A 14292-nucleotide genomic window follows, 5' to 3' on the forward strand; every position below is an offset into this window, starting at 1 on the left:
GACGACCATAGAAACTGGAAACAGTGTTTTTCTTCACTTCCATTAACCTCTTTGGAGATTATACTAAATAAATAGTAAATAGAAGAAAATGTTCTGATTCTACCTATCAGACTTTCAGATGCTGCCTTTTCACAGAAATGGCAAACAAACCTAGGAAATCTACTATTTACTTTGAGCTTTCCAGTGTATGCTCTGTGACTAGTAATGACTAACCAAGATTTTTATGTAAGTAGGCTAAGTAGTTTCATTTTACATTGCTAGCAATAAGTAACTAAAATTTTTACTATTGGGTAAATTTTAGCTAGGTTCTTTTTGTTCCTAAGCCAGACAGTGGTTTCGTTAGAGTTAATTACCTTTTATTGCAGAATTGCATGCTATACCAATATGGTTCATAGTGGTTATAAAAAAATTACAAATTTGTCAGTATTAACACAAGAATTAGTGGCGTCTAGGAATATTTAACTAAACCTCTAAAGAAATTCAGTCCATCATAAGAGTTGTAAAGCAGAAATTTGATAAATTAATGATCATATGGATATTATACCTTTAAGCATGAGAGAGGATCTCGATCACGTGCGATAGTAAATTAGTAGTAGATACCATTCTACTTCCTTGGTATTAAGTCATGTAACACATAATAGTCCAGAAATTTGATGTCACATTGCCTATCAGTAACAAGTATACTTTTGCAGCATTTTTGAACATGCACCTGAAAGACTTTCCAATTCCTCTTCCTGTGATACTGTTTTTAATTGGATGCTGTTTTGAAATTCTAAGTTTTGCATCTACCCAGGTATGTATAATAAATGAGTATCACCATTATATCTTAGAATTGCGTAAATGTAAAGAAGGCCAAAGAATCATCTCTTTCCCACCCAAACAAGCAAAGAATGATTGTAGTGTAGAAAAATAGCAGTACTAAAAGAACAGAGTCTGTAGTCTGAACTCATGGAGGTATTTAGAAGTGGTATGCGCACAGTTACAGAAGAAAGAGCAAAATTCAAATCTTAAACAAGAATTTAGCCAGTAAGATAGGCATTTAGGGAAATTTGGAGTTGCTAGAATACAATTTTGGTAGTAAAATAGATTCTGATCGTGATCCAATAATGTTGCTTTAGTTTAAAAAATGATTTATAGATTTTTTATAAGGTATGCTAGTCTCTAAGGGTGCTTATTGTAGCCTTCTCCTTGAAATGGAAATGACAAAGACAAACTAGATTTAGACAATAAGTGACAACATTAGGAACTGTTGGAATTACGTAGACAGGAGAGAATACTTACTAGAAGGAATGTAGACTGTATTCCTGACACATTAAATACTACCTTGATCCAGGAATTTGTGGTAAAGTTTTTTTTTTTCTGTAAGAGGCCATAATGTAAAATGGTTTACAGTGGGCAGGCCATATGATCTCTGGTCCTGCTACTGAACTCTGTCATGGTGGCTCAAAAGCAAGCCTTCTCAACACACAAATGAAAAGGCACAGCTTGGTCTCACCCGGCATGTATTAAATTTAGCCCGAGAGCATATTTAGCCAATGCTTACTTTCATCAGTCACTGCAGTGGGTGTGGGTTCTGGGTTGAAAATAATGGACTTTCTCAGATATAGGCTGCAATGTTAAAAGAGACTATCTATCTAAGGTAAGAACAAAAACCAAATTATTGTTCACAACCTAATCACAATTTTGACATAAATACAATCTTAAGTACTTCCAAAGAGCCCTCCAAGGGAAGCTATCTTGTGTCATGAACTGTGCCTGTCTACGTTAGTATTATACAAGCTAATTAGTTGGCTTGCCATAGTTTCAACTTCTAAGAAAAAGCACAGAACTGGGCCAGAGATAAAAGATTTTCACAGCAACAGCAGTAATGGGAATATTTACCCTGTGCCTGTTCTCAAAACTCTGATAGGTGAAAGCCACACAGGCCAGGTAAAATCTGTGCATGTGGTAGGCTGCACCACAAAAGAAACAAGAACAGAATGAATGCTCCTGATCCAACCTGCTGGTGCCAACTAGCATCAGGGGAGACACCATGAGTTATTTCACTACTCGCATGAACCTTCTCCTCTCTGTTGTGGCTATTCTTTTCCTTACTCAATAGATGTCGGCTAAATATGGCAATTTGTAGCTTCTTGGTCTTCATAGGGTGACTTACTCATTTTTTGATTCTTATGCATGAAATATTACTTACTTGAAATACTTTCTCTCCCTTTGGTACCTGCAAATCCACTATGTCTTCCTTACTACCTGTGTCAATATGGTTCCTCTATCTGGTCTTTGTTAAGAACTTAGGGATATGAATAAGCTTTCCTCTGTTTAGCTGTTTCCTTCTGCCACTCAGATGGAAAGTTCTGAACACTCAACCGAGTAAGACTTTAGCCCTCATACCATCTCTACTGTGAGAGAAGGACCTCTGGCATGTGTTGTATGCTAACAAAGAATGGATATATGTAAATAACCAATTTTGTATTACTAGATCCAAATATACGCAGATGCCATACAGTGGGTGGATCCAGAAATGTTTTTTGGTATATTTATGCCAGTAATTATCTTTAATGTCGCATTTGACATGGATATATATATGCTCCAGAAGTTACTATGGCAGGTAATCATTCTGCTCTTATATTACTATCCATTCATGAACCATGCTAATTATTTGCAAATTATAAAAATTTTTTGTTCCAAAATAGAAAATAAAGAAGAGGGGGAAGGTATACGATATCAAAGTGGTAAAATCAGCTTTGTATCTATAATATATATGTATATATATATATATGTGTGTGTGTGTGTATATGTGTGTGTGTGTGTGTATTGGTAATATTATAGCATATTGGTAGCTCAGGAAAATATCGTGGAGAACAAGAAACAATTCTGACTATTTTACTGACAGAATTTCATACCAATCATCATTTTAACTTTGGGAATATGTAAGCGAGCGACTGTGAAGTGTATTGTCTCAGGGAAGAAAGAATTTGATGACAAATGTGTGGTTTTAAATCCTTACCGCCTAGCATTACAACTTCAAGAACAGGAAAGGGGCATAGGGAAACTTACAGAAGCAGTTGTAACCCAAATCTCAGTGCCTTCTTAGGACCAGGAGGCGAGGGCTGTATTAAGGGAAGACTCTGAAAGAAAACACACCTGACTACAAGCTGTGCACACACATCTTCCATACTATTAGAATAGTTTTGTAAATAGTCCTGCCTGCATAAACACTAAGAGAAGCAATGCAACTGAACTCACAGCCAGGCATCCGGAGTCCAGAGAAATGACCAGGAAGCATGGAGGATGGGGGAGCAGTAGCAGCAGAGAACACATTGTCAAAGTGGTTTTGGTTGACCCAGAGGATCTCTGCTCAGCTGCTTTTGTATAGCTGTTGAGGTGGGGGTTGAGGGGGTTGCTCCAGCAAAGTGCACCTGAGGGCCACACTAAGCCAGTTTTGTCTGGTCTTATGCTTTTCAAAACAGAATGCAAAAGCAATCTGATTTTCTACCACCAAATGTCTTTGCAGATACTCGTAATTACGATTCCTGGATTTGTGATGAATTATACCTTAATACTTTGGTATCTGCAATCTGTGAATAAATTGGATTTGAAGACTATCCCTTGGCTATTATTTTCAGCTGTTCTTATAAGTTCTGATCCTATGCTGACCTCAGCCTCCATCAGAGACCTTGGTACGTATCCCTTTCTCTATTTTTTTCCTTTCCTACACTGAGGGCATATTTTGTGGCTTACTCATTTTCATATTAAGATTCTTTGTTAGAGATGAATTTTCACCATGTGTGGTGGTGTGAGGGACTGCAGGACATGGAGGACTGGCAAATATTCTGCAGGTATTGCTTAGGACAGCAGGAAAGGCCAATGACGAGCTCATGCTGCATCTAAAACAAGCAGTCTCTCATCATGGACTAGGGTAATATGAGCAGTTACCTTGCACTGACAGAAGGGTTTGGGCCATCACATTACCTTTTGCTTGATATCCCATGCTCTTTAAGACAGTCATTAGGAGAATGATGTAAGACAGTCATTAGGATGATGACATAAGACAGTCATTAGGAAGATGACTTAAGACAGTCATTAGGACAATGGCTTTTAAAATGCATTTATGTCACGGTTGCCATCAATCAAAAGCCAGAAGAGGGAAAAATAATAACATCACTAGTTATAGTATTATTGTAGCAAATACTATTTTAGGATGGGCAAATCTATATTTAGATGTAAAATTATTCAGAAGTTACAGCATCCAGAAAAGCAAAATAATCCAAACTAGGGTTTGGGTTTTTTTTCTTTTTACAGGAAAATGACCCAGTTTCTCTCTCTATTCACTTTTAAATGTTGGGCACTAGATATTTTATTTTAGATAGACTATGTATTAATTGTGTGTACCCCCATGCACATATGCACACTAATAACACAACATGCTCTTGTTAACTTCATTTCTACTCTATGACCAGATAAATGGAACAGGACTGCTATTAGCAAGTAGAAATAGAATATAGGAGACATATCAAATATACGTATGTGAAGCTGAGTCTTTAAGACAAAGAGATTAAGATGGTAAAAGGAGAGTACATTTATTTGTATCTATTTGTTTTGTGGTATTGAGAATGGAATCAGGTTTTGGACGTGCTAGGCAAGTGTTCTGTCATTGTGCTGTACTGTATCAAGTGAGACTTTAAAAGAAGAACATTCTTAGGTAGGTGGCACACACCTGGATTTCCAGAATATAGGAAACTGAAGCAGGGAAAGCATGAGTTCAAGGCCAACCTGAGCATCATGAAGAGACCCACTTTAAAATGCCAGAATTCATCATGAGCCATCGGTTCTCCTCTTCTCTACACTCTCCCTCCAAGCTGCTACCTTTTGGAGATTTCATCATTCCAGAACTTTTCCAGTCAAAAGACTTAGTTTTTTTGGCATTGAAGAGCCAATTCTGCACTTATTTTAATCTCAAAATTTAATAATCTAGTATTCCACCGAACTTTTCCTGTCTTTTAAAAATTGCGATAATCACCAGTACCTGGGAAGGCCAATTTCATAAATACTGAGCATCTTGCCAAATTACTTTTGGAATTTTGTTGCTCTTCTAACTTGGTGTCTTTCAAAAAAATAATTGTGATGGTATTTTTCTCTTAGTAGCATTTTTGCTTGGTCTTATAAAACAAGATTTTGTGCATGTAGGTACATGTGTGTGTGCAACTGAGGCACATATGGGCATGTGCCCATGGAGGCCTGAGAAGACCCTCAGAAATATCCACCTGATTGTTGCTCACCACCTTTGAGACAGGGTATTTAATTAACCCAATGCTCACTGATTAGGCTCGGCTGACTGGTCAGGAAGCTGGGAACTGACTGTCTTCCTCGCCCTTCCTTGTGTTGAGATTGCAGGTGCTTGCCACTGTAACAGGCATTTCACATGGGTTCTGGGGATCCATCTCAGGTACTCAGGCTTGCGCACAAGCAGTTCACTGAGTGTGCTCTGTTTCTATCCTCCAAATAGTTTAAAACACCATAAATGTGTTCTTTTGTTTTTGTACTTCTATAAGTCATATATAATTGTACATTATTCACAAGAAAATCCCCTTAGGACGGAGTGCCCATGTCCGTAGAGGACATGAACAGATGGATGTACATTGTCCTGAGTTTTTTTTTTCTTTCCTTAAGTCCAAATTTGTTGTTCATTCAAAAACAACCACTATTTGCTGACCTAGCTCTATTTTATAAACTACAGTAATTACACAACAGTAGGTACTACTGGCTAATGAACACCCCAAATGGGGTGACTTAAAGCAATTGCTGCTTATTAGTTTTCACGGGCATGGGAGTTTTGAAACTATAAACAAGGCTTGCTGATCTTGGTTACATTACTCACTAACCTATAGTCAGCCAACAGATGAGCATCTGGGGACCACCTTTCCTCCATATACTTTTCTGTAGCATCACTGGGAGGGGACACTGCCATGATGGTCACTGGTGTGCAAGAGAAAGGAGGCAGAAGTCTCTGTTTCTACCAATATGATAACCACATAGACAGGATCTTCTTGTGTAGTGGTAGAACAGTGGTTCTCAACCTATGCTTTATGACCCCTTTGAGGGTCAAATGACCCTTTCACAGGGATCACTTGAGACCTTTGGAAAACACAGACGATTACATGATGATTCATAACAGTAGCAAAATGACAGTTATGAAGTAACATTGAAAATAATTTTATGTTTGGGGGTCACCACAGCATGAAAACTGTATTAGAGGGTCAGAGCATTGGAAAACACTGGGTTAGAGAAACAGTCATGGCAACCAGGAGAGCAAAGAACTGGAACATTAATATACTTTATGAAACTGCCAGAGGAACATGGTGCTCAGGCTTTTTGTCTATTAGCAAACTGATCATGGGTAGATTGTGACTGCAGTCACAAGACAAGAATTTTCCTGAAAGGAATGTTCCTTCTAGGAAATGACCTGTGGCTCGCAAATCACAAAAGATGCTCCGACTTAGAATCTTAACAATACTATCGTGTTTAATGGCAATGGGAATGTATAACTGATAAGACACTTAAACTTAGAACCACATGACAAATAAATGAAAACTAAAATGAAAGTAGGTCATAACCAAATGTTCTTTGCCCATGGAACTTGAATTCTAATGCCATTAAAAAGAATACATGAAAAAGTCAGCCAGTTTTTAATTTTATCTCGACAAATATCTTAATATTTTACTTCAATTCTGGGTTATATGTCCTTGGTCTATTATTTTACTTTACCTTTCTGTCATCATTTTGTCTCACCTTAAATACAAATGAATTATAAGGAATTGGCTTACCTATGTAAGTCAAGTAATTGTATTCTTTATATTGATAAATTTCATGATGTCACCAATGCTTTGAAAGAAAGCATAAGCTCTCAAGTTAAATTATCTGATTTACATATACATAATTAACTGTAATTAAGTTAGTATTTGATTATGATGATAAAGACTTGCAGCTGGTAAATAATTAAATTTACTGGTTTTTTTCAACACGACAGTAGTTTAGGTGACACAAGTCCATGACAAAGAATATCCTTCTGCATGTTAATACAGTTATATTCTTAAATATTGATGAGATTTTTCTCTTCTTTGACATATGTAGGTCTTTCTAGAAGCCTCACAAATTTAATTAATGGAGAGAGTCTAATGACTTCTGTTATATCTTTAATTATATATAGTACCGTTGTGAGGATCAACTTCCAGTCAAAACACATGAACCATACCCTAGGTAAGGACATGCTTCCAACTTCTTAAAATAGGAATTGTTATTTCTGAATGTGGTCATGAATGTTGTATCTTATGATAAATTATGCTTATAGAAAGTATCAGATTGGCTCGGCTTGTTGATGTGACGTTTATGTAGCATGTTCTTCCTTCATGTTGCAACTACCGTGGGTTGGGGTGAAACTCCCATGAGGCCCTTTGTAAGAGCAGCCTTCCGCTGGTCTCAGCAACGATGGGATTTTGTTATTAGTGCTACTGTCATTTTGTTTTCTACAGTGTAGTGCCTCACCCTCTACCCCCTCCAAAAAACAAACAAACAAAAAGAACTTAGAAGATAAGCTAAGAGTGCCGTCCAGTTACAGGAAGAGAAGGCGGCTCATTCTACCTCTCTGCCTTGGCACAACCTCCTAAAAGTTTCACTAAAGAAGAAAAGTGAGCTACTCATTCATCTGCAGAGGCTGGAGTAGAGCTCAGGAGCAGTGACTGCAGTGTGTGCATTAGCTCTCCAGCACAGCTTTTACACATCACCCTGAAGCACAAGTGTATCTGTCCCCTTGCTGTATCATATACATATGTGTGTGGAGAATAAATATCACTATAATAAATGATAAATGATACAGCTGTGCAATTATCACATAAGACAAGAAATCTAATGATTCCAACACCCCACAGCTTCTTAGTGCTCATTTCTGATCAAAATCTAGAATACTGGTCTCAGTATGTAGTCTCTGAATCAGTGGGTACTGGGAGAAAGAACTCCACAGGCCTTCTTAAAGATTTCCATGACTAAAAATATTTTCATAAAAATATTTAAGAAGGTAGTTTCCTTTTATTGTATCAGTTTTTGTACAGACTTGGGAAAAACAATGAAAGCAATCTTCTGAAGATATTAGCACACACTGTGCCACTCACTGGGTTCTGAGGCCCTCGGTGGGATGGTCTTAGTTCAGTATGTGCTGGCTAAAGAGAGTAGCCCCCAATAGGCTCAGATATTTGAATGTTTAGTCCCTGACTGGTAGACTGTTTAAGGAAAAATTAGAAGATGTGGATATGAACAAAGGGTTTATATGATTTCTAAATACATTGTTGAAATATGATCCTTCTAATATCCCCTATCTTAGAAAGGAAGGAAAATCCCAACTGATCTTTCCAAACTCACTAGTAGACCACATCCTTTTTTTCTTTTTTAAAAGATTTTACTTATGTTTTCCCTTTACTGAAAATAGATTTTTTTTCTCACATTATATCCTAATCCCAGTTTTCCCTCCTCCACCCTTCCCACTTCCTCCCCACATCCCCTCCCACTGACTCCACTCTCTTTCTGTCTCTCATTAGAAAATAACAGTATTTTAAAGGACAGCAATAAAATATAATAAGATAAAACAAAAACTAACACATTGGAATTAGACAAAGGAAACCAAAAGAAGGAAAAGAGCCCAAGAGAAGGCACAAGAATCAGGCACACACTTATTCATATACCCAGGAATACCATCAGAACACTAAACTAGGAGCCATAATATATTTTCAGAGGACCTGATAAAGACCCATGTAGACCCCGGAATATTGTCTCTATGAGTTCATATATGCATTGATCATGTTGATCCAAAGGGTCTTGTTTTCCTGGTTTCCTGCATTCCCTCTGACTCTTATACTCTGCCTCCTCTTCTACACGGTTTTCCCAGCCATGAGAGGAGGGATTTGATGGAGACATCCCATAAACAGCTGGGTGTTTCAAGGTTTCTCACTCACTACATAATGTCTGACTTGGGAACTCTGTATTTATTCTCATCTGGTGTAGGAGGAAGCATTTCTGATGGTGAATGAACATGCACTGATCTATGAGGATGGCAGAATATCATTAGGAGTTATTTTATTTCATTGCTCTTTTTAAATTCTAGGTCCCTGGGATATCTAGCCTCGGGTTCTTGGTCATCCAGGCATTATTGAATATGGGTTCCATCTCATGAAGTGGACCTTTAGTAAAATAAGATGTTGGTTGGTTACTCCCATGAGCTTTATACCACCATTGCCCTGGCATATCTTGAAGCCATGGCAACATTGTTGATCAAAGAAAAAGCCCAAATCTTAAACATCATGACCAAACACTGCAAAAATTTTAAAGTGTGTAGTGAGAATTCTCAACAGAAGAATTCAAAATACTTGAAATACACTTAAAGAATTGTTCAACACCCTTAGTCAACGGGAAAATGCAAATCAAAACGATACTATCCTGCACCTGTCAGAATGGCTAAGATCAACAACACTGATGACAGCTTATGTTGGAGAAGGCACAGAGTAAAGGGCACACTCTTCCACTGCTGGTGGAAGTGCAAACTTGTGCTTCGCAAATCAATACGGCAGTTTCTCAGGTGTAATGATGAGGTGAGCAGGCCTGCTTTTCATCCCACCGGCTCCCCCATGGCTAGCTTTACCCCCAAAATAACAACACACAAATTGTATTCATTTAAACACTGCCTGGCCCATTATTTCTAGCCTCTTATTGGCTAACTATCACATATTGACTAACCCATTTCTAATATCTGTATTGCCATTTGATAGTGGCTTACCGGCATGAGTCTAACCAGTGTCCGTCTCAGAGAGGAGAGTCATGACAACTGCCTGACTCTGCTTTCTCTCTCCCAGAATTCTGTTCTGTCTGGCCTATCAAAAGGCCAAGGCAGGGGCCGGGCGGGGGTGGCGCACGCCTTTAATCCCAGCACTCGGGAGGCAGAGGCAGGCGGATCTCTGTGAGTTCGAGGCCAACCTGGTCTAGGAGAGCTAGTTTCAGGACAGGAACCAAAAAGCTACAGAGAAACCCTGTCTCAAAAAAAGAAAAAGAAAAAAAAAAGTCTGAAAAGGCCAAGGCAGTTTTTTTTTTATTAACCAATGAAAGTAACACATAGGCAGAAGACCCACCTACATCACTCAGGAGGGCACATTCTTGTGGGGTATAAGAAACCTCCTATTTCTCTATTCCAACCAATCTCTATCTTGCTTGTTTATAGCAAAGAAACACAAAAATTATGTATAGAAATATATAATGAAGAATAGCTTTCAGGAAGAGAAAACAAACAGATTGTCCAGTAATAATTAGTCAATCTGTTTGACAGGCCAACAAAATGTAAGGGATTGATTGGGTAGAGACTCTGCATTCGTTCCTTCTGTGTTGCCCTGCCTAAACACCTGACAGAAACAGTATATGTGAGGAACAGTTGATTTGGGCTTGTGTTTGCAGATGGTTACAGTCTGCCACAATGGGAAAACAAGGGGGACTGACAAAGTAAGTGATGGCAGGAGCTTGCTGCAGCCAATGAAGAAAGGAGCCAGGATTTACCTCTAGTGGCTTACTTCAGCCAGCAAGACTCCCCACCTCCTGGAGGTCGTACAGCTCCCCAAACAGTGCCACAAAGCTGGGAAACAAGGTTCAAAACATATGCCCATGTGGGACACTTGAGAACCCAATCATAACAGGTTTGGAAGCATATTCTTTCCTCATACCCACCCTATTACATCTGTTCCATGAGTCTGGGACTCCCTAGTCCTTGATCATTCTTGAATCTCCAAGATTGCACCATCTGACCAAAAAAACTCTCCAAGTGACCAAATGTGACCTGTAATGTTTACTGCATGCATATATGTATGTATATCAGTGTGTGTGTGTGTGTGTGTCTATGTGTGTGTGTTCACACGGTATTTTGATATTTGTCTTTCTGTGTTTCAGCGTTTGCATTTTTTCACTTAGCTTGTCTTTTTGGTGAACCCATATTCACCAAATATGATGGTGTGGATGGCAGAATTTCTTTGTAAAGGCTGAATATTATTCCCATGTAGTATATACCAAATAATTCTAATTTTTTGTTTTAGTTTGATTTGATTTGGGTTTTGGTTTGGTTTGGTTTGGTTTGATTTTTTGAGACAGGGTTCAGAGAATAGCCCTGGCTATCTTGGAACTCACTTTGTAGAGCAGGCTAGTCTCAAACTCATGGAGATCCACCTCTTCCTTGTAAGTGCTAGGATTAATTTGTGTGCTATCATCATTGTAAATCAAATGTTCTTTGTTCATCCACTTACTGCTGGACATTAAGGTTTTTTTCCATACCTTGGAAAGATATATTTGCAATTTCAGGGTTGGTAAGAGGGCTCAGTGAATAAAAGAGCTTAACACATAAGCTTAATGACCTGATTTTTTTATTTAAAACAATCTTTTTTTATTTTACATGCCAATCCAAGTTATCTCTTCCTACCCTCCTCCTGCTCTCTCTACCTTCCCACAACCTGTATTTAATCCCTAGAAGCTACATAAAGGTGGAAGGAGAGAACTAACACCGCAGAGTTGCCCTCTGACCTCCAGATGCATGCTGCACATATTTACATGCATATATACACATTAATGATAGTGATAATGATAGCAATAGTAGTGCTGCTGCTGATTAAGTTGAGGATTATAATAATAAATTTAAGTGGACAAAGGAGTTTGTGGTATTTTGAATAAACATGGCCCCCTAGGCTCATATATTTGAATGCTTGGTCCTTAGTGGATTGTTTCAGAAGGATTGGGAATTATGACCTTGCTGTAGGAAGTGTGTCACTGGGAGTAGGCTTTGAGGTTTCAAAAGTCCACACCAGAATCATTCTCCCTCTTTCTGCCTGCTGCCTGCAGAGCAGGATATAAGCTCTTTGCTGCTGCTCCAGCACCAGGCCTATTTGCCACCATGCTTACCTCTGGAACTGTAAGCAGCACTCAATTAAATGCTTTCTTTTATAAGTCGCTTTGATCACGGTGTCTCTTCACAGCAATAGAAGAGTAAGACAGAGCTGAACAGACAGTTCTCAAAGGAAGACATACAAATGTACAATAGGCATGTGAAAACACTCAGCCAATTGATGTCATAATTATCAAAATACAAACAAAACACACAATATCACCTCAAACCTATGGAAATGACAACCTATTTGTAAAAGCAAAGAAGCACAGGACTTGGGGCTGTAGAGAACACCCGGTGGTCAAGAGCACTGACTGTCCTTCCGGAGGGCTTGAGTTTTACTTCCGGCACCCACATGCTGGCTCACAACCGTTCATAACTCTAGTGCAAAGAGATCCAACACTTTTGGCTCTCTCAGGCACCATCACGTACATGGTGCACAGACATGTATGGAGCCAAAACATACAATAAAATATTCCACTTAAAATAATGAAATATTTTTTAAATTATTTCTTTTATTTTATTTTTGAGATTATAATATAATTACAACATTTCCTCATTCTTTTCCATAAAAAGTCTTACACAAACTGAGCAGGTTGTATTTATGTATATAGGAAAAATTCATTACAAGGGAAAGCCTTAAGAGATGTTGGTGAGTGTGTGAAGAAAGGGTTACTCATGTGCAGAAACTAAGTCAGTCGTAGGGAAATGGTAAACCATAAACAGGACTAACACGCAGTAAACTCGGTGTCTTGAAGGGGTGTCTGTACTTCAGTGTTCATCACAGCAATGAGCTAACATTAATAAGGACAAAAAGAAAAATTGACTAGAGCATCATTCAAGGTGAAGGCCAGGTTGCTTCTATTAACAGCTTTCCATTTTTCTCTTCTCCCATAGCCCATAACATCGTATCTACAGCTTGGGCGTATATTTTTGAAAGCTTCATATTTGGAATACTGAGCACGAAGCTGATCCAGCTATGGATGTCTACCATTTTTGGGGATGATGTCAACCACATCATTCTCATTTTTTCAGTTTTCTACCTCATCTTTTACATTTGTAAGTGGGAGAGTCCATGCTTCACATTAAATTACGGTTCAATGTAAAAAATGTGAATACCTGTGCAAAGAGAACAGTGTACCCAGATACAGAAAACAAAACACAAAACCCAGAGGATACTGGAAAAACTACAGTTGTAATATTTTATTATACCTTTCCTGTATAATTTCCTAACCAATTTTACAAAAGTTATGAGTAAAAACTAAGTTACATGCCTGTGTTATAAGATATATAAAGAATTTTATGTACGAGAACAGACTGTAGACCCTCTATAGAGATACTATGCCCTCCATATCTGGAAATTTTGATTATTTTGCATTAACAGAAATTTATAAACTATCAACCTTTAGATTTAGGGGGCCTGGACCAATACAGAAAAGAACAACGTTACTAAGATCTATATAATTTGAATAAATTGTAATGAAGAAACATTTCTTTTTAGAAACTTGAAAATAACCATATTACTCTCATGCCAGCGAAAGGATAAACACAATTTTAAGAAATCCCAACTAATCAGTCTGTTGTATTGAGCTGATTATGATGCTAAAAAGTGATAGGATCAAGTTAATGAATTAAAACATTGAAGGATGATCAGTCAGGTGATGTACATTCCATGTGTATTGGTGTAAATATATACAGTTAAGTTCTTATAAAAATGAATTCCAACAAATGCAGTCTCCCCTAATATCTGAAATGTAGGCACAGCCAGAAGTAGGAGTTATACACACACACACACACACACACACACACACACACACACACACCTCTAAACTTTCAAATTAAGACATCTCAGTGGACATTTAGGAAAGAGGGTGATAGAACAGAATTTTTTAAGGCAAGAGACAGAAAAAAATATACATAACACAAAATTTCCTTCATCACGATCTACATTAATGTGTTCATGATCATATTCAAAGCAGGAATCAGTAATATTTTCCTACCTTGACTGTCACCTAAAAAGTTCTAATTATTTGTCCTGAATTTGGTCTTCTCAAAGTAATTATGCCTAGTTTTTCTTTTTTTTATTTCATGATTCAAACGTGGTAAACTTGGTGCTGAAGAGATGGCACCCATGGAGTGGTTCACAGCTATCTGTAACCCCAGACGCCCTCTTCTGGCCTCCTCAGGCACTGCATGCATGTGGTGCACATGAATACAGGTGAAACACCAGTATACTTAAATAAAAAGTTGTACATGCTGAATTAAAGTGTTTGCTTCTAAAATGTTTCTGTTTACATTTCTGAGACAAAACTCTAAAACATGGAACTTGAGATAGAGCC

General features: G+C 38.0%; 1 protein-coding gene across 1 annotated transcript in view; it reads left to right on the forward strand.

The window, feature by feature from the left end:
* Positions 1-14292, forward strand: part of Slc9c1 (solute carrier family 9 member C1) — a 75323-nt gene that overhangs the window by 3184 nt on the left and 57847 nt on the right. The window contains exons 3-7 of the mRNA XM_005345026.3: positions 693-793; positions 2477-2605; positions 3512-3677; positions 7129-7254; positions 12851-13012. Coding sequence (XP_005345083.1) covers positions 693-793; positions 2477-2605; positions 3512-3677; positions 7129-7254; positions 12851-13012 — 684 coding nt within the window. The remainder of the gene's footprint in view (positions 1-692; positions 794-2476; positions 2606-3511; positions 3678-7128; positions 7255-12850; positions 13013-14292) is intronic.

The sequence above is a fragment of the Microtus ochrogaster genome, chromosome 2, assembly GCF_000317375.1.
Source record: "Microtus ochrogaster isolate Prairie Vole_2 chromosome 2, MicOch1.0, whole genome shotgun sequence".
In the NCBI taxonomy this organism is placed as follows: domain Eukaryota; kingdom Metazoa; phylum Chordata; class Mammalia; order Rodentia; family Cricetidae; genus Microtus; species Microtus ochrogaster.